Here is a 21,882-nt window from a genome sequence, read left to right as displayed (position 1 = left end):
TGCTACTGTGGGAAAACTTTCACCAGTAAAGAGTAAGTATCAGCCAAGACCTTGCACCCCAACCTCCTTCATTTATCACAACACCCCTGGTGGCAATACTTCTACACCACCTAGGCAAATGTGCTCTCAGAGCTCAGCCAGGGTTCCATGCAGAGAGCCAAACAGCAGGCAGTAGTCTTTCTTCTAATGCTAGTATCTCTACCAACCCAAGAAGAACCAGTGAGGTTAACAGCTAGAACACAAGTCTTGTTGCTGTTCCATTTCTTTGTTATCGCTTGCATGTGGGAAGGGAAAGGCAGTGATTTGTTCCACCACATGAGAAACATCTAGGGAGCCAGTGCCAACCTTGGCAGCTAGGGAGGGTGTATGATAAAATGGCAACAGCTGCATGAGACTTTGTGTTCTCACAGGGCCCTTGACAGAACTTTGTGATTTTGCAAACGCCTTACAGACTGACAGCATTAAAAACAGCATCTCCATCGAAGTAACATGCTTAACTTTGGCTCTAAGTGTCATGTCACATTCATTAGTTTTAATTTATGTGTATTTGCCTTCCTTGGGAGTCATCACCATCTTATGATTGAAAATACTTTCACTATGGAATATACAGGAAGGATATTTTTCTTTTAATCATTATTACCAAACTGTCTGATCAGTATGTTCTCACACTGTGTCCTTTTCTGTGGCAGAAAAACAGCCCGGCACGGCAACCGCAGAGGAGGTTAGCATGTCCACCCTCCCTCCCAGACAAGAAGCACAGAGAGAAATGTCTGGAAAAGGAACCAGCATTGACATTGCTCCTCATTTGTCCTTTTATGCAACATCAGGTCTGGGATAGTGAAAGCCCATTTGTGCTCAGATCTTCATGCTTTGTCTCAGTGAAGAACATCTGCAACTGTGCAGTAAATGCTGAACAGTTTTGGAAATACAAAGCCTGGCATCTAAACAGGGATCATCAAAAAGTGACACAGTAAGTGGGATTTTGTTTACCAGTAGAAGATGGCAGGAAGAGGCGCAACTGCCCAGCCATGGTCCTTGAAAAGAGCTATATACCTAGTTCAGTGATGGCGATAAGGCAATTGATTCTGCTCCAGATACTGGAGTGAGTCTGATAGAGACATGTAGTTGAGTAAGTGATTGGAGAATGTGTTGGACAAGCAGAGACTGAGGGAGCTGGGACAGCTCAGCCTGAAGAAGCAAAGGCTTATGGGGAATCTTACTCTTATATATGAACTCCTGAAGGGAGGTTGTAAACAAAAGAGAGCCAGGACCTTTTCCGTGGTACCCAGAAAAAGGGCAAAAGGAAGTGGGAACAAATGAATTAACTTTCATCGAACCACAACAAAAAATGTTTACAATGAGTGTGCTCATACAGAGCAGGTTGCCTAGACAGTTTGTGGAACTTACATGTGGAGATGTAAAAAAGATTAGACATAGTCCTGGGTAAGTCACTGCAGTTGACTCTGCTTTCGGTGAGTGGGTAGTGCTTGGACTACATGATCTCCAGGGGGTCCATTTCTATCTCAACAATTCTATGGTTCTGTGATGAGCCAAAGACATAGAATAATTCCAAGCCTTTTAGGCAGCAATGAAATCTTTCTGACATTTTCATTTAGTCTAAGTAATAAAATGGTCAATGGGTGAGAGAAAAAATGAGAAAAAGCATGACTATAGCTGGCAGGTTAGGATAAGTCAGGTTGAAATTTCTTGTTTCACATAATATTTCATAATGATACAAAGTATAACAGGTTTTGAAAGAAGTACTGAGGAAAAAAACAAATATTTTTTCAGAACACCAACTGCTTGCTGATAAAGAAATTTTCTGCAATATTAGAAGAGATATTTAGGTTCAGATCTATATCTCCCACATGCCAGCTGATTGCTCCAGTACCAGAAATATTAGGTGCCAGTCATCACTCAGGAATTTAATGATTTTGGGAGGGAAATGAGTGACGATTAGACCAGAACCTGTGGGTTTGACACGTGGGAATCTGTAAGTTGTCAGAACATGATTCACAAAGGACCTGAAAACAGTAAAAGAACCTCATATGTATGTACACATACATATTCTCGCCTATGCAAATGTGAGCAAAAACATCGTAGAAAATCACAGGCAATACCTGAACAATCATTTTACCCTAAGTCAAATCTGGTTGTAAATTAAACATGTGGAAAACACTTCTCAAAACACCTATGGATTCCACCTATGGGAAAAAAAGGTGGAGATATCCCCGGTTGAAAATGAAAGGGCTGTGCAACACTCATTTGGCTGACCTCCAGATGCCTGTAAAAAGTAAAATACCTGGCAGATAGCTTGGAAAGTTTGAATCTGTCAAAACCCCACACTACTATTGTGAACTGAAGTTCTGCACAACTTGCTAAAGAAGACAGGATATTGGCAATTTCGCATGATGGCCAGAATCAAACTGTAATGCCCAGTAGGACAAGGAACACTCAGTACTGTAGTTGGGGTTGCCTGGAAAGAAGTGAACTCTCAGACCATCTACCAAGTCTGATCCATAGCACGTAGCACTCAAAATATATTAACTATGTTCCTTAGGTAGTACGTGGAAGGTGATAGATAAATTCAGAGGACCTAAGGTAGATCCTCCTATAAAATGGAGTGAACATTTTTCTGCATCAAATTAGCTATCTAAATCCCCAAAAGAGTTCACCTGCTGCAGTACATCAAACATAGACTCCTGGCCAAAGATGAATCCAGAATCCCATAAACATCACTGAAAGAGCTACACACTTCAAAGGGAGCGCATAAGATAGGGCATACTAAGTCGATGTCCTAGGTATGCTTTTATCTGAAATAACTAAACCCCGTATTAAAGAGAACTATGCAACTGAGGTGGTGGCAGTGGTATGAGATTGACTCAAGTTTAATTTATATCCCTGCAAAGGAATGAAAAAAGGTTCCTTGGACTAAGAGAAGAATGAAAACATGAACATGATTCTGTACTTTGGTGGCTAGACACTCCTGTGGAATAGGGAATACTTACATCACAGAATATTTTCACCTTTAAAGATCTGGAATTTCCCTGAAGTCTTTTGGAAATAAAAACGCAGCAACATCCAGGGCTTTGGGAAGAACATTTTATTGCTAAGCATATCTTTAAACAAAATGCAACTAAGAAAAGAAAAAGAATCAAAAAGAAGAAGAAAAAGAAAGGAAAAAAAAAGCAATAACATCACGATAACTCAAATAAAAATTCTCCAGGTTGTCCATAAAGCAACAGGGATATGGTAGTAGCCCACATACAGAAATGCACATGTTCCCAAAAACTGTCCAATAGAAACTTACACAAAAAAGGAAAGTGTAAATATTTTTCCTTTAACTTAAAAAAGGAAAGCAAAAAGGAAAGGAAGAAAGAAAGCAGGAAATCATTTCACAAGACTCCAAGACTCCAAGAACAGCAATCTTTTACAGACATCAAGATATAATCAACTTTTATATAGTTTCGGCCAGTTAAGTCATCTAAAATCGTGCTTTCATACCTTTTTAAAACCTGTCTTTTTTTTTCTTTTTAGTATAAAAAATAAAAAAGAAAAAAGCTCAACCTCACACACGCACACACGCACCACACACACGCACACATACACGCACTGAAAATATTTGTTAACATGAAAGCGCCTTCTCTAAATGTTTGAGAAGACCGTGTTTTTGAATTTAAGTTCCCATGTGCGTGTGTATCTGATGAAACTTCTCCAAAGTCAAATATTCATGCGACTTATAAACACCAGCAAGAGTAGATTTCTAAACCTAAACAGCTGATTAGTTTTCATCCGCATACAGCAAAAGTTTTCATTTCTGATATCCCAGGGTTCTCAACCTGTCTTGGTTTTTGTTGGTTTCCTCTCTGTCTCTGTCTCCCTCATCTACTTTTTTGCACATGGTAGGCATGGCCGTCAAACCACCTCACTATTGTTCTGTACAGTAAGATAATCCTTTTCACAATAACTGGGAAAATATAGAAACCAAACAACCAAATTAAATAAGTTAAATAAAACATAAGACATTCCCAATTTAACCATAAAACAGTATATACACCATCAGGGTATCCATATAGAAATTATACTAGCAAAAAAATAGTAGTAAAATATGTAAACAAAATTTCAGATTCTTTTTTTTTGACACAGGTAACTGTGACAAAGCTAAAACACACGCTCCCTTCACATTTTAAGGTTTGCTTTTGTTGTCTGTTTCTTTTTACTCTGTTCTTCAAGAACATTCTCATTCTGCATTGACTATAACAGAACTTCTGTTCCAGCCGTCCCATCAAACATACCATGATAAATATATCTGTGTGTATATATATTATATTATTAAATTAACTTTTTCTTTATTATTTTTTGTGTGTCACAGCAGCTTATTTTCTTTTATATAAAAGAGAAGGAAAAGGGAGAATAGGGAAAATGGAAAGACAGATGATCTGAAATGTCAAACTACAAAATTAAAACATTACATATGAAAACCAGTTATATGTCAAAAAAACTACGTAATTTGCATTCTTTTACACGTGTTTATCTTTTCTGACATTTATTGGTCTTGTCACAAGTTGAACTCCAGTGGTGTCTTTCTGATCTCTTTATTAAACGGATTTATTATTATTTTTTGCATGCATTGCAATGTCACAGAACCAGAACCCAGAGGAAGGCTCCTTTATTTTTGCACAGTATATTCAGCTCAGAATGGTTAATAACTTTTAAGCATTCTTTTCGGAATCTCCAAATCCCATTAACCATACTTTGGTTGTCTAATGCATACTGAGTGCTATACTCAAATAAAGCCAATGACTGATCAGAACAGACCCAAACCCATCTGCTCTTCAATTGCAAATACTGGAGCCAGATCCAAAAGAACCAGCTTCCCATGACAATTTTCCTCAGCACCACTCATCAGACACTTTCACTGCGTTGTTAGCAAACAACTTACTACAAGATGATGGATTCTAGAGACAATACAACCAGATATGCAGAGTAAACACCATGGGTAGCTTTTGAGTTCATATACGGTAATAGTCTCTCTTTATTTATTATGGATTTTTTTTCCGAGATTTCTTCTCGAGTCATGTCCTGGGTCACCCCCCACACCACTCCACTCCACTCTTCCCTCCCTCACCCAAAAGTAACCAAAGAAACCAAACAAAAAACAACCCAAGAAACAAACCAAAACCAAACCAAAAAACCAACAATCTCCAAAATCATTTATTCCCCTCCTCCAATCTCGAAAAATTATGTGTATGCTGGACACAGCCAGATCAGTTTGTTCAATATTTCTTTGTTCTTTAATAATGTTTGTATTTTTTCTTTTTTCCTTCTTTTTTTTTGGTTTTTTTTTTAATAAGTAAACTGAAAAATTATTGATACAGTCAAGGATCACGAACATTGTTAAAGACTCACTTGGAGATATGAAACAAGTAAGCCATGAAGTCTTCTACCTTTGCAGAAAGTTCAGCGGAGGAGGAGATTTGGAGATGTCCAAGTTCACTAACAGAGCAGAGCTGTGCGCGCCATCTCCAGAACGCTAAGTGTGCTTTATAATACATTAGGGCAAAGTTTGCTGACTCCAAGTGATGACTTAGACATTAACAGTCACTGCTGAAATTTTTTCCTAATACTTTTTCCCACAAACGATATCTCCCAATCATCTCATTCGCTGCAATGGTTCTGATATCTCAGTTAAAACTCATTAAGTATTTATATATTTATATATAAATAATTATTCTTTTTTACACATAATACTCTTTGTCCTTGTTTTTCTGCTTCTTGTGGCCGCTCTTTGAGCTCTGCTGCTTCTCCTTCATGAGCGTGCCGTTGCTCTGGGCTGAGTTGCTGATGTAGTTCCGCGTCTCGTCCACCTGATAGGACCCCTCGTCCCTGTTCCTGTATTTGTACATGGCGTACAGGAGGATGAGGATGCAGAGGGCGGCAGCAGCCACAATGCCGACGACCATCCCCGTTGTGCTGCTCGACTCACGGACCACCTCTGAGGCCCCCGGAACCCGTCTGATTCCCGGCTCCGTGGGGTTTGCTGTGGGCACATTACGGAACATGGGGGAAGTGATTAGCGGGCTCTTCAGCTTTGTGCTGTCTAGCTCATAGGCAGTGGGCAACGGAAGCAAGACTATGTCAGGCTGGGGTTTGAGCTCACGGTTATTCATTTTGCCGGCTGGCAATTTGGGAACCATCATAGTCGAGGACGAAGCTGTGGAGCGGATCAGCTCAGGGGACAAAGACGTGGTAGTAGTCCTACCAGTTTCGGAGACTTTGTTAGGTCTAAAGTCCTTGGATTCCCACTTGGGTGCGTGTGCTTTGTAGCCACCTTCGAAGATTGAAGTGGAAAGACTCTTATCTGTTACCAAGGAGAAGGTGGTGTAAAAATCTTCATCATCAGTAGGGGGTAGGTTAGAGTCAAAGGTTTCCCCTGAGCCATACCCAGATATCACCAAGCCATCATCATCACAACCATCGCTGCCTTGGTCCGACAAGCAAGGTAACCCCGCCTCAGAGGTCATGGACAGGGAATCTTTGGTGGTCTCAATAATGGTGAGGAGGGGGCGAAAGGTAGGGGGAAGTGTAATGAAGGGTGCACGAGTAGCAATAGGAGGGATATCTATAGGGTCTTCTACAAGTAGAGGGATAACTAATTCACCTCCTGGGATGGAAAAGAGAAAAAAAAGAAGATTAGTATATTTTAATGACACAATGTACCGGTTTCAGTTCGCTTAAGGGTGGGAGAGGATCTGGGCATTACAAAAAGGTGTCAGGGATCAGCTTTCTCTCACTAACTATACTACCAACATATTTTCCTGGGGCTGCCTTTCATTATTCCCTCCCACCCTGCTCGGACATTGGTAAAGGGCATGTTCCATTTCCTACCTATGCTAGATATGCACAGTGAAATACCCTGAATTTTTGCGGGCCAAATTTTTTTTGTCTTTTGGAGATACTCTCAAGTGACTCTGTGGTCATCAATTTTTGGTATTGATCTTTTTCAAGCATTTGGTTAGAAGAATATTTAAATTAATTACTTTAGACTGCCATAGACCAGTGTTCTCCTAGACATATTTTCTACCACACATTTTTCTTTTCTGATTATTTTCATTTAAAATAACAGTGGTATTTGTTCTCTGCCATTCAAATATACTCACCCTCTGTAGCAGTATGTGACTCCTTTCCCTAAGATGTTTTCCATTCATCCATTTCTTCTTGATCATTGTCTGGCTTTTAAATTGTGGGAAGGTTCATGAAAGTGAGGGATGGAATAAGAACCAAGTACTTACTGGGTCCATGAAGGTACAGAGCTCTACTCAATGTTCATCTCTTTTTAATCTTTCTTTAGCATTCTGTTTGACACTAGGAATGTCCCTTTCCTTGCATCTTTTGGGGCTACTAGTGCCATGCTATCTTCATCTTCCATTCTTCTTCATATCCATTTACTAAAATTTGATTAAAAATTAAGATAGATTTTATTGTGATTGACAAAAAAATCTGAACAAGGATTTTTATGAACCAAGTCAGCACTTGAGCCCAGGACTGCACTGCAGAAGTTGTCTTCACACCTACTGTTATTTCTTGACAGGCAGACAGCTGCAGTCAGTTCTACTGATTTCTAACATGATGGTTACCTGCCTACAGAAGGCTGAAAACAAGGTGGACTTATGGTCTCCTCTCCATGCAGAACAAGAAAGCTACAGATGTGACACTTATATGCTACAACAATGTAAGCTGCAAATGAAACAAGAAAGTCAGTGCATCATTTTTATGATTTGGATTCTGAGCAGCAATATTGCTACTTTTAGGGTAATAGCCCTGTGTTGTCTCTGGATTATAATGTGACTGCACCTCTACTTTTGAGTCTGTGGTAGTTAACACTCCACTATTTTATATTGTGGATTAAAAAAAAAAAGTGTGGAATCTTATTCATTTAGTTCTGATTATATAGTCTTCTGCTGACATACAGGTCATCAGCAGATTTTTTAGAGTGAACTATATTGGTTTTGAAAGTTTGTGTATAAATTTTCCCTTGGGTAATTTTTCTTTGCCTAGCCATTTAAGTAAGCAGCTTGAAATATAAATTGACTTGTTCAGCTGACACTATGAGAATAATCTAAATCTTTTCAAAGGAGTGCAACTCAGTACGAAGTACTCCTAATGCATAGGAAATTTTGATTTATACTCACCATTGCTTAAGTAGGATGTAGAAAAGGAATTATAGTTTCTAAATAAATAATTCTGGGTTTCAGTTATGTATTAATAACTGTTAATGAATAGTTTGGCATTGTTGCAATGCTGAATACATCAGGGTCAAAAATTCTACTCTCTCAAATCTACTCTGTATATTACATACACTTGTTTCCCATTGAATTCTGAAAGTAATGTCCACAGAACGCCTATAAATTATATGGTCTAAAATCAAAATACCTTCTAAATGTATTTAGAGAGCAATATATTTGAACAAATTACACTTTGAATATAGAAATATACTGAAAAAGGTATTTAACAGTGTGATTATATCTGGATAGCTGAAATAGCAATATGGCCTTTTCTTTAATGGGAAACTAAGTGGTGACACAGTTTAATCAATTGAAACAGTCGGAATTCTCTCAGAGGTACCAGGGTAGAAATTATGCCAAAATAAGAAATGCGGTACTTTGCATACTTGCATGCAAAGCTAGTTTAAAGTTAAGATACAAAGGGCCAATTTGAACATTTTGTTTATTTTTCTTAGCTTCCTCAGTATGTTCATATATCTCTTTTGTTACTGCAGAGAGAATGAAGAAATAAGTATCAATGTCTCCAAACGACATGCTTTCAAAAAAATTATGTAAAAAAGCCTAAAGTGTAGTCTGCCAAATGGTTACACTGCATTTTGTGCTCATGCATCTGAGCTGTTTTCTGAGCGATGTAGAAACTAGAGCATGTAATATGATTTATATGTGTCCAGAAGGCCTATCCAGGGCTTGAGTAGAGCATCTATAATCTATGCAAACAGGTGGTCTCAGGATGAACTTGGAGTATGCCTTGTGAGCCTGGTAAAAAAATGAATAAAAAATAACAGTACTTAAGTGAGAATTGCATCACACTGCATGAGTCTGGAATTTAAGTTCCAGAAAGTCAGGGATAAGATAGTTTTCCTTTAAACAGTTTTTAAAGATGTTTTGCTGTTCAATTGCAATACTCATCTGTGATTTTCACTCATCATCCGTGTCACTCAACTGGAAAAAAAAGTTTGTCAGCCTTTAATTGCTCATCTGAAGCCTTGAAGTGCCTTTGTTCTCAAAAGCTATTTTACTGGCCTACAGCATCGGTATGTAGTTGATCTGCCACCCATTGGAGCAATATTTTGGGTAGTTTTTGTCCAAAGAGAAGTTATTTTGGTCCTGTTAATAATAAGTTTTCTGGAAGGAATCAGACATATCTCACACTAAATATGAAGACCTTCCTTTTGCCTCAGTAAACTTTGCATTTAAAACCAGGTCATAGTTATATAGTTTTTGTTACTATTAAGGACTAGAGATAATGATCAAGACTACTGGAACCATAAAAATGATCACAGCCATCTTGAAATATTAAGTAAAGTTGATAGACTTGCTATGATAAGTGGGGCTTTACATAAGTGATGGAGAAAAATCATGGAGTTTTTCAATGCCAGCAAGTCTGTTGGATGGAAGGCAATAAGACAGAGTCAGGACTAAATCTCACAAAACTTTCATGTCTCCATGTATGTGAGGAGAGAAATAACTCATACCAGGAGCACTGGATTAATTTTGATACAATTATTTAATCTTATTACTAGTTTTTATTTCAAATTGTCCAGTGACCCACACTATAGTTACTTGCATACTCAAGAAATTAAGAGACTGTTTAAGGTCCTTCATTAGGAATCACTTCTCCAGGAAGGAGTTAATTTGTTACATTTACTTTTGTAGGGTATCAGGTAGATGCAAGGGTGGTAATAATGTTTTGATTTTTAGTCTTTTTATTGTCTGTAACAGAAGAAATTGAGATCCAAAAAAGCTGTGTGACAGTAAGTCAAAAAAAGCACTCTAGGTATAAAATCTGGCTTCTCTTTTATTGCATTGTTAGGCATCTATGCAAAACTCACAGCAAACTTGAAGCAGTAGGTCTAACAGGATGCAAGCACAACGAATACTTCCTGGGGTATGTGATTTATAGAGGACTAAAAACATTCTTAAAAATGGCATGATAAAAATGCCACTCAGTCTAAGAGAAATGTATTATTTAAGGATAACAGGGAATGTAAATCCTGAAAAGTTCCCAGGAAAGTGTGAGAAATATGATCACCAATATCTATGGAGCAAGTACAAACTTTCATATCATACCTGCAAACAAGTCTGTACGTGGCACTACATTTCTACATGTACGAGACATGAGAGGGAGTCTGATGGTCAACATGTTATGAGTGCGTGTAGGGGGAACCATCTTTCACAGAAAAAGGGCTGAGGGTGCAGGAAGCTGCCTGGAGCCAGTGGTCCTTTGATGGTGGAGTAATGGTGCCCCTTGCCCAGGCCCCATGTCAGTTTAAAAGTAAACACTGAAAGATTCAAAAAAATTACAGCCACTTAGTTGTCAAGAATATCTTATGCAGGATTTGGATCCTGAACGATTTGCTGAGGAAGGCAAATGTTTTATAGATTTAGGCCTCTGGTAAAAGCTGAAGAGGAGACCCTCAAAAAACTTACATGACAATTTCAAAGGGAAATATGTTTGAGAGAGGTTTTATGTTTGTCAAGTTTTCTCCTCACAATGTCTACCCATTTTTCAATTGCAAAATTAATGCTTTGCAGCCTTGAATAAAACTTAAAGGTTCACTTTCCAAATTGCTCTGTGCTACGGAAAAAAAAAAAAAAAAGCAAGGCTGCAACCCAGTTTGGGCCACGGCTTTCCAACAAATATTCATGTAAGACTTAGATTCTGCTTGCGAATGATAAAGGCTCTTTTCTGGCAGTTACAGATTTCCTTTCCCCTTTTTGTTCTGTTGGCTGCTAACCACCTGTTAGAAGTGTTCACTGGTATGCTGTGAGTTCAGGATTACTTTAGCAATCCAAAGATTTCACAAGGATTTTCCAGATTTATTCTTCACCTACTTTGTGCTTTCTCCCCTAAGCATGGCATAGAAATATGTCTGTTAAAAAGCTCCTCTTGATGACACAATGCTGAAGAACTAAACAAAAAAGAAACAGATCAAATTGTTTCCTCTCCTGTGACATAGATGTAAAACTTATTTGCTCATCAACAGTGCAGATGAAAAAAAACCACCAAACCCCAAAAAACACCAAACTGGAAGGAGCTCTGAGAGAACTGAAGTCTGTGGGGTGGGAAATCTTACACCAGACAGCCCAGCGGTTTGCTTGGCCTTCTCATTCCAGAAAGTGTGCATATATTAATTAAAAATTAGCCTTTTAATGCAACACATATACTACTTTCATAGAGTTATGCTTTTCTTTAAACCACCAGGAGCACTGGGGATATAAATGGTCTACTTAAGCCTAGGAGCTGCCCTGCTTTTTGCTTTATGAGTTTATTTATAGATACATAATTCATACCTCTGGAGCTGAGCTCCAGTCAGAGTCCTCTGCCACTGTAAGAGACAGAGTGTTCAAAATTTAATAGAAGCCTTCTGAACTGTGAGAATGGTGTGGGCAAGCCAGGAATGCAGAGGGCACCAAAAAATATGACAAATAAACGAACATGAAAAACTAGCAGCCACTGGTTTTCTTCTTTGGAGCCACAACTACTTCAGTGGAATTTTAGGCATCAAACTGATACAGGACAAAAGGCACACAAAAAGGAAGCCTTAAAGATTCATCTTCTCCTGATGATAAGGAACACATTGTCCCTCTCTTTTCCAGCTGCTACTGAGGAGCTTTAAAATGTCATCCATAAAGGTTGCGCAATTCATCCATTCCTGCAGGTACTTGAAATTCCGCATCCAAAGTTTGCAACTTTCATTCTATTCTTTTGATGTTCCTCTGAAGTCTGACTCCACTTTTAATATTAAATACTTTCCAGAGAAATAATTCCTTACCTTTTCCCCCTCTGTATCAACACAGCAGTTCCTTATTAAAAGACTGAGTTCATAAATTTCAGTCTAATGGTATTTAGTTAATTCTGCTCTGAGTCCTCTGAGGATAAAAAGAGGAAATTATTCAGAATATAGTCTCTGATTCAAAGGAAAGATGATGCTAACACAAAATTTAGTATATGAACATTCTTAATATTTTCTACTCTTGCAGTCTGAATTAATTGCAATGGACAGAGATTGGTAGAGAGAAAAACGTGATTTTCACAATGGAATACTGCAACTCTTTATCTCAGATATCTCCTTTTCATTTCAGAGACTATGTAGTCCTCAAAGTGATTCTGTAAAACTGAATTTCTGGTGGAGTTGGTTGAAAAGCATTTCCTAAGCCCCTCCTTCCAATTATAGTAAAAGACATGAGTAAATGTGGTGTTTCCCAACAGATGGCTCATGTGCAACAGGAAGGTACAGACTTTGAGATGTCACGAATCTCAAGTTAACGCTGGGCTGTCTGTTACTGATGTAAATTATTGGTTACCTTTGCAGAGTTTCAGTGAAACAGAAGCTTCCAGAAAGGACATGACATCATGTCTAGAAGCAAAATTCTAGAGCAAAACCAAGTATTTTGGTGCACAGTGAGCTTCTCTGAACCAATCGAGGCATGCCCTCTTCTATCTCCCACCATTATGTTAAACTTTTCTGATTACCTGGTGACAGCTTCCTATTCACTATAATTTTTTATTCTGTTTTCAGTATCAGTTGTCTCAGGGACTTGATGGTTGAACCTAATATACCTGCTGAGCACAACATTACTATGCAGAAATGGTGAAAACATATGTACTTATAAAGAAGTACAGCTTTCTCATACTTTTTGTCACTGCCTTTTGAAGAAACTAATGCAAACCTCTTTTGTAGTAAGGAGATTTTAGAGGTTCAGGATCTGTCTGCATCATTTCTGGATGATGCTATAAAGTCTGATACTAATATTAATATGGAGGGTAACTAAGCTGGTAAGAGTACACTTGAGAGTATCCTTTAGACTGGACATCGGACACATAATCAGCAATGAAAAAATTTGATAGAAATAAAATAGTTTCATGGGAATAAAGTAAGAATGGTGTAGAGCTGCAGTAGGAAAACCCGGAGAGGTACCAAAATGTTAAAGAATTCCCATAAATTCTAACTTGACATGAAGGCTACACCACCAGGTTAAATACAATTTAAGTAGCCCAAAAAGAAGTAACATTACTGGCGATTTGTGTGGGCAAAGGGAAAGAAAGGTTCTAGAGGGGGACTGAAAAAGAACAGAACCAAACTGCCTCAGACTCCTTCACCCCATCCTTTGCACAATACAATATGGCAATTGACAATATACAAAGAGCACATAACATAAAGGCAAATACAAACTGATTAAAAAATAAATAAACTTTTATAAATTTTCCTAAAACAAAACCATACACTAGAAAATAAAAATGCCACAGCAACAAGGTCAGCGAAAGAAAAAACAGAACAAGTACTTCACTTTACCAGCAAAAGAAAAATCAAAACCTATGAGAACTGAAAAAAATTATGAAAATCAAAAAAAAATTCCTTTAAAAAAAGGTAACCAAAAATACATAAAAATATTTAGAAAGCATACCACATTGATTTCGTAACAGTCAACTTACATCAACAAATTGCCCGCATGTTTTTTGGCATGAAAGGAAAAATTTACAAAAGAAAGTTGTGTAAGAATGCTCTTGGACAAGTAGCATTGCCACATTCTTGTAACTTGCTTTTTTTTGCGTTGTTTCTTAAAAACTTTTTAGCAAAATGTTTATTATTTCTTTTTAAATATATTTGTTTTACAACAAAGGGCGATACAGGGAGGCAACAACACATACATCCACACCACATAACATGAAAAGAAAAAAATCTTGCACCTTAACAAATTTGAACTTGTTTTTTTTTTCTTTTTTCTGCTGTTTTTGGTTGTATTTTTTATCTTATGTAAAGTTGTTAGCACATTGCAGTTGAAAAATCCTGTACAATTTATTGAATTTACTTTTGTTTGTTTGCATATCTACACATATAATGTTTTTCGAAAAGCAAAGTTTGTTGCTTTTTTGCCTTTTTGGTCAATTTGATATATATTTTTTTAAACATTTTCTTTTTTTCTATAATTTTTGTGTGTGTGTGTTTTAAGGAATGGATGACTGCACATAAAATTTTAACAATGCTAAAGAAAGGGGTGGTGAAGGGGAACTTATGGGAAGAAAAAATGCTTAGGGTGGATGGAGTGGGAGTGTAAAAATCTATGAGTGTACTACACAGGAGATGAAGATGATGGGAGTGAATGTGTAAGTCAGTTGCCATGTCCATGTAAGGGCGGTACGGAGTGATCTAGCAGCATTAGAGCTTCTGGCTGTAAGGAAGGGATGGGCAATATACAAAAACAAATGAGCATATTCATGCCCATCAACAAAAAGAAAGAACAGAACTCTAACATTGACAATCTCACAAACCCTAAGCTGCAACTTCTTCAACATGCAAGTTACAAAAAATTAATAATTATAGTATTAATATTTACACTTTCATTAAAGGTTCTCAAATTATAAAAACAGTTAAGACTTTTCTCTATTAAAAATAGCAGTAAAATACATAAACTAATAATAATAATAATAGTAATAATAATAATAAGAATAACCAGAGAATAAAACAAAAAAAAAAAAAAAACCAAGGAAACTAGTTTTATGCATTGGAATTAGAACAACTTCATCTGTAGCTACCCACAGCCTTCTTGTTCTAGGAATCATCTTTTCTGAAGTCCATCAAATTGACATCAGTATTCTCAGTAATTTGAGACAATCATTTCTCGAGTACATCAAATGTACTGCTTCAAATGTAAAGATTGTGTTTGCACACCCCAACCCCACTGTCAAATTACACTGCTTTTATATTCAGATTCCCTAGAGAATCTCAAAAATAGAGCTGTAGGATTCTGCCAGTGAAGTAGTTCCATACTTAAAGACAGGAATAGAGGGGGAAAATTGCAGAAAACAATTCATAACTCTTTTGTTTTGTTTGTTTTTTTTTCATTATTAGATTGGAACATACCAAATCTAAGATAGAAATTCAACCATTGAAAAGAAATACATCAAAATATAACAATGTAGAGATATACTAAAAAAAAAAGCAAAAAATGAAGAAGACAACTTTGTTCCCAGGAAGAAGGGAGATAAGAACAATTGCTGGATTTCGAAATTTTATTTTTAAAGAAAAAATTATTTCACACAGCTTCAAAGATGGACAAACCAGATGCACACATTGAAAGGAACAGACAAAGCAGTCTAGGGACACTTTCATAATTTGATTTTTGTTTTTTAAATAATTGGATTCTCTTTCCTTCTGTCTCCCTCCCATTCAAATATGTTTTCAAATGTTGGCCAAAAACCCCACCACCCTTAAGTGTTGCTTTTTTTTTTAATACATCTTTTTTATCACTTATTTTTAAAATAAACATGGAGAGGAGGAAAAAAAAAAGACGTGCAGTCTGGATGTACGTCATAAATAGACATAGAAAAAGATAGAAGAAATTGGCTGAGATCGACAAATGGGTTATATAATAGCTTAATTTTACTGTAGGATGTTAATAATAATGCATGCTTAAAGTAAGTTGCATTTAGGGAAAGTAGAAAAATAGAAGAGCAAGCAAGGATTTGGGGAGCGGGCAGGCAGAAGGGAAGGGGCGGACAAGGGGTGTACCATCCATGCCTCTCCAGAAAGGGCAAAGCACATTCCAGCAGGATCTCTGCATTTCTGGGGGAGGTCAGAAGGGGAAAAGGGTGAGGAGAAATTATGAGCTATGCTAGGATAAACTTTTCACCCTGACTTTGACCCATTTGAATCCACTCAAAACACCAGACTCCAGCCCTTGTTTTGACTCTAACTCTCCAAGGCACACCTGAAATCAGTGGCATTTATTTTTCTGCCTAGTGGCAGAAAATGCTGCCACTGCTAGCATTAAGGCAGAGACTACCTTCTCCTATGCTACAAAAGTATTAAAAGTTCAAGGAGATATTACTAATTGGTTCTTTCCTAAAACTGTATCCCAGATACTGTATGTCCTCGAGGGGTCCTCAGCTTCCTCTGAATTCCTTAATGACGCATATGATATCTGCTTTTTTCTTGCATAAAGACCATCACCTAGATATCAGAGTCCTTCCAAGAAGGAACTCAGGACCCCAGACAAACAAACTGTTCTGTTTGGTGTTTTAAAAGACAAAAAAGTTACATATAAAGCTCTGGACCCTGCCTAAGACTAATCTTTCCAGGAGGTGGAAAAATCAGGCTGTAAGCACTGCATACACCTTCGGTTTTCATCAGGAATGTCAGCAAGATCATTCCATAAGCCATCATAAGGTCATGGTACCACCAATCAGTTGAAGTGGGAGCTGTCTTGAGTTTCTGGGAATAATTCTGGGATATCCTCCCTGTGGAGTTGGCCAGGGGTACTTTTGTTTAGATACGATATCAAACAGGTAGGATGTTTTGGTACTTATTAACAAGAGGAGCAGTAGCACCTCTCAAGCCACTGATTGATCAATATTAGTTCTGGGGAATATTAAATAAGTATAAACCCCTCAAAAATAAAATAGCCTGGGTTGATTTTAGATGTATTACTGAAAACTGTCCAGTTCTGAGAGGGGTGTTATAAGAGCTCTGCTTTGGAAGAGATGAGGTTGCACTGACTAACAGCACAGTGCAGCTGTAGCTGGAATGTACCATGCCTATGCTGGGAGGCTACACTGGACCTGTCTCCTACATCCCTTTGGTAAATGTGTTAGGAAGGAAAGAGGTCAAACCACAGAAGAGGAAACCTGGTTAGGGTTATCTCAGGGACAAAACATGCAGGTTACAGGAAGCAAAATGTTGGTCTGCATAGGAAAATTTGGGGATTCATTTGTGGATTGGAAAATATTGGTTAGGAAGAGGAAAAAATTTTGCAGAAGTGAGGCCTTTTCAGACCTCAGTGGAGATTTTTGTTTGGCAAGGTTACAAGGCTAGTGTCCCTGGACATCACTCCCCACCAGGATTCTGAGCCTCTGGTTTAATTGTACTTAGGGAGTTTCACAAAGAGGCATTTAAGCTTTGAATTTTAATCAGTATTTGTCATAACTTGCAGCTGGATTTTCAGAGCAGTGAAATATCCCCCTTCAGCACATTAGAATTGAGTGCCTTCTCTTTGATGCAAAACAGACTCTAAGGCATGAGTCTGGTTGCCAACTGTGCAGTCTGTCAGGCCTCCCCAGAAAATACTTATGCCCTATTTGACGATAAACGCCTAACTCTTGCATGAGGGTCTGGAAAAGCCTTTTACTGCCTGAAAGATCAAAAGAGAGAACCACAACTGGAACCAGAGACACTTCAAGAGATGACAAGATTTTGTAAAGGAAATCTTGATGTTTGCCTTCCAAGAGGATTTGAAGGGTGCTAAACAATTTTTTATTTGGTCGACATAGAGGTGCTTGAATAGAAGTAGAGTTCTTCAGAAAATCTGGGTCCAGCAATTTCTGTTGAGCTGGGAAAACCTTCATCAGCCTTTAAAAAAATTCTGGCTGTTAATTGTCAAAACTAGATGTCCTAATTTGAAAATTGGATCCTAAATGCTTCCACACAGAGCTACTAGATGCTATTTTATTACTGAACACCTAGCAAATTGTTCCTCAGAAAAACAAAGACTAAAAAGCATAACTAGTGCAGCTTTTTTTTATATATTTGTTTTCAAAAACTTAAAGTAGATCAAAGGACTAGGAGTATAAACATCTGTATTATCAAGGCTTACAAGTTTCTTGCTTGAAGGATTGAGCTGATAGCCAGTGTTTTCAAATGAAAACAAATCCATATATCAACAGGGAAACAATTATACAAAAAGCCCCTTGTTCAGTGACTTCAATGATAATGTTATACTATTTTTTTCTTTTCAAGTTGCATTTTAAAGGGAAATGAAAAAAATGAAGGTAATGCACATTTCTCTCTCTCTCTCTCTCTGTGTGTTTGTGTGTGTTAGAGAGGAATACGAAAGATGGATGGTAAATTAGGATCTAGGGCTGCACTACTGTACCCAGGTTCATGCTAACCTCTGGAACTTCCATGTCTTTTACCACTCTAGTCACAGAATCACAGAATTACAGAATCACAGAATATGCTGAGTTGAAAGGGATCCACTAAGATTATCAAAGTCCAACCTGTGGCCCCGCACAGCACCATCCCCAAGATGAGTCCCGCTACGCACCCAAGAGTATTGTATAAACACTTGAACTCTGTTAGGTTTGGTGCTGTGACCACTTCCCTGGGGAGCCTGTTCCAGTGCCCAACCACCCCCTGGGTGAAGAACCTTCTTCTAATATCCAACTTAAACTGCCCTGACACAACTTCATGTCCTTGTGCTCCATTAAAGCTGACAGTTTCTCTCTTCCCTAACACACTGAATCCCACATTATATGAGCTCTCTCCACAGCAACACAGCTCCTGTTCTTCCTGCTTGTACTAGCTCTCAAAACAACCTGTTCATTCTTGCATGCTTTTAACTTTTCATAGTGTATTTCAGACATCCAGCCAAACAAATGCTTAGCATACAACAAGTAACAAATAGATTATAGATAAATAGGACTAAATACTAAGTTTCAAAGAACATCCTCTTCCCTACACTCAATTCAGAATAAAAATCTGTTCCGGTGATTCCCATCAGCTATCTGCACTAATTTAAACTGCAAGAGAAGTGTATTGAATTAGCTGGTCCACTACAATACACAGAGGTAGGAAGAGCCTAAGAATATAAATTAGTTATATCACTTCCCTTGCACCAGGTGTTTATACTGGTAGAAAGCTCTCTCATTCCTAAGCCCACGGGCACATCTGAAGCTTAGAAATAAAAAAGCAATCCATAGTAAGAATATCTATATGCGAATGACTGGCAAAGTCCCACATGCTGTTCTGTTTGGATTTGTGTGTAAGAGTTAATTAGTGGGGCTTCTTTATAGCAATGAGCTGAAAAACTATCATCAGAAATGAAAGCACATTTTTAGCTCTGAGAGCTAAGGAAATCATAGGGCTAAACTGCCACAGCGGTAAAGAATTTTTCAGGTGTTTGCCATAAGCTTATTATCTTTTCACAGTCCTCCAAATCAAAGAGTATTTGATGCTTCCAGTGCTAAGCGGCCCAACCAGTATCACTGCCCTGAAAGCATTCTTCCCATGTATCTCTAAACGGTCTCTTTCTCTGGGGAGAAAGATCTGATGTATGTTCTTTTTGAAAGACTGAAGATTGATATTAGTAGTCAGCCCAGCTAAGGCTTTTTTTTAAAAAAAAAAAATGTAAAGGCAAACTTATTTAATCCTAGAAGTCAGTTAAATGGAAAGAAGTCTTTCTGAAGGGATTTTGCAACCAAAACCCAGGTTCTCATACTGACAAACTCAGCAGCGGAGTGTCATCCAATAATTTGAATGGGAGCAGGGATAGTTTACTGTTTTTGGTCCAAACACATGTAGCAAAAGTTTTATGCATATTTATGGAATACTAAAATGTACATAATTCATAATTTTCTGCTAATCCACAAATATGGAGCAAGCAGCAAAGCTGTATTAGTGTCTCCTCCTTTCTTCAGTATACAGCTATGAAGCAGACAGGTAAAAAAACAAGTCATCAGGTTGTCCAAATCCTAGCAAATACTTAATGTCTTCTGCATATCTTCTCAGTAGCAGTGTCCTAAGAAGTCACATGCCGTTGGACAGATTGATCAATGGGCTGAGATAAACTGTACAAGTGCTGGGTTCTGCACTTGGGTCACAACAACCCCAGGCAGTGCTACAGGATGGAAAGTGGCTGGAAAGCTGCCTGGCAGAAAAGGGCCTGGAGGTGCTGGTCAGCAGCAGCTGAACATGAGCCAGTGTGAGCCCAGGTGGGCAAGAAGGCCAGTGGCATCCTGGGCTGTGTCAGCAATAGCATGGCCAGCAGGACCAGGGCAGTGGTTGTCTCCCTGTGCTGCTGAGGCCACTCCTTGAGTTATGTGCTCAATTTTGGGCCCCTCACTTCAAGAAAGACGCTGAGGTGCTGGGACTTGTCCTGAGAACAGCAACAAAGCTGGTGAAGGGTCTGGAAAGTCTTACAAGTAGCGGCTGAAGGAGCTGAGATTGTTAAATCTGGAGAAAAGGAGGCTAAGGTGAGAGCTTATCACTCTTTACAACTATGTGAAAGGGGGTAGTGTACTTCAGAAGTAGGCAGAACCCTTTCTCGGTGCAATCACTTTCATACTGGGCTACATTTGCCATTTCTGTTGAAAGTTCCTACAAAGTAATTGAATTAATCACTAGAACAGCATAAGCACATTACATTTTCAAGGTCTGCAATTAATCCAACCGCAAGTAACTCAGTGGATGGAACTTCCTCCCTTGCTTTGTGAGAGGAGGACCCAAAGCATAGTAGAATCACTGGTAAAAGGTTTCTCTTGCAATGAACTTGAACTTATTTTCTGAAGGAAAAGTAATAATTCTAGTTCTGCCCTCAATAACCCCTCTTCTTTTAGTATTTCCTATTTTTGTTACAGGCACAAATCAGTGCTGGGAAGAACCTGTGTTTGAAGCTTGTATCCAGAGATAGATACTGTGCTTTTTATCTTGGAGCTGTAAACAAAATAAAACAAAGAAAAACCACACAAAGAAAAGTGTTTTCTACTTCTTGGATGGCTAAATAATCCAGGAACACCCCAGGCATTACTTATGTCTCTAGAAGACATTCAAGATCTAAAGCATTCCACTTTAGAATTCTCCACTGATGCAAATATACCTTATTCTTGGGAATCAGTACAACCACAGACCTTTAACAGTGTACACACAGTACCAAGGAAAGTGTTGGATAAGCTCTAGGAAAGAACATGGGTGTTAATGTTTGTTAATCACAAACATGGGGATGAATTCCAACTAACAACAATACACAATTTCCTTGGTAATTATATCAAGCTACATTGTGCAGTTACTGAGAAGAAATAATGAACCATGTCTTTTCACCATTGTGAACATCAGCTCTTTGTAAAAGATAGAGTGAAGAGAACTTAAAGTATGATAGTTGGGAAGAGGCCTATTCCAGTAGGCTTTGAACAAGATTAATTTACCTGTGCCTTCACACCGAAAATTATTCATTTTATTAATCACAGGGCATGATAGGTATAGGTATACCTATTCTTATAGGTATGCTTTATTCTAAGTTTAAGCAATATTAAATTCCCTCCTAGAGTAATTGAGGTGTAAGAGTTAACTATTGAAACGACCTATTCAAGCACATGTTAAAAAACTGCACTACATCAGGGATTAATAAATTCATCTTCCAAATGGCAGAAGCAGTACAGCCCTGCTCATAATGTTATTTTCCTCATGTTACAAAGAAGCCTTTGGAAGCCCAAAACTGAGTCCTATGACTATGGGACTTCAGTGTCTTAGTCAGACAGAAACGAGGCAAAAGAGTCCTCAGAATTAATACAAGGACTTCCCCACAGCCATCCTAAAAGGCTATGCCAAATTCTCCATCTGTAAAATGAGCTGATGTTGCATACAATGAGGTGTAATCTCCAGTGACCTGTAAAGGAAAAATGCTACATAAGAGACTGTTACTGATGAGAGAATTTCACTACCAAGCAGTAGACTGCTGACAGGTTCTACAAAATTACCACTGGGAAGAAAACCCTAGGTAGAAACCCCGATTATCTGTATACATAAATAAATAGAACCTCAACTCTTCCTCTGGAAAGGAAAAATGGAGTGCCAAGCTTTTGAGCAGTAGGTTAGGTGTTGTT

At 38.1% G+C, this 21,882-nt stretch overlaps 1 protein-coding gene across 4 annotated transcripts in view; it reads right to left on the bottom strand.

Annotated features, from left to right (window-relative positions):
- Window positions 1-3,088: 3,088 nt before the first annotated feature.
- NRXN3 (neurexin 3) overlaps window positions 3,089-21,882 on the bottom strand; it is a 980,761-nt gene continuing 961,967 nt past the window's right edge. For 2 of the 4 annotated variants that reach the window (XM_066188590.1, XM_066188589.1), the window contains one exon: window positions 3,089-6,664. In XM_066188590.1, coding sequence (XP_066044687.1) covers window positions 5,739-6,664 — 926 coding nt within the window. In that variant the 3' untranslated portion in view covers window positions 3,089-5,738. The remainder of the gene's footprint in view (window positions 6,665-21,882) is intronic. The other 2 variants (XM_066188591.1, XM_066188593.1) reach the window with 1 other exon arrangement.

Source organism: Chamaea fasciata, unplaced genomic scaffold, assembly GCF_029207755.1.
Source record: "Chamaea fasciata isolate MVZ Bird 193981 ecotype frontalis unplaced genomic scaffold, bChaFas1.0.hap1 SCAF_7, whole genome shotgun sequence".
NCBI classification, from domain to species: Eukaryota; Metazoa; Chordata; class Aves; order Passeriformes; family Sylviidae; genus Chamaea; species Chamaea fasciata.
Note: the sequence above shows the minus strand (reverse complement) of the source record. Positions and strands in the feature narration are given on the sequence as shown.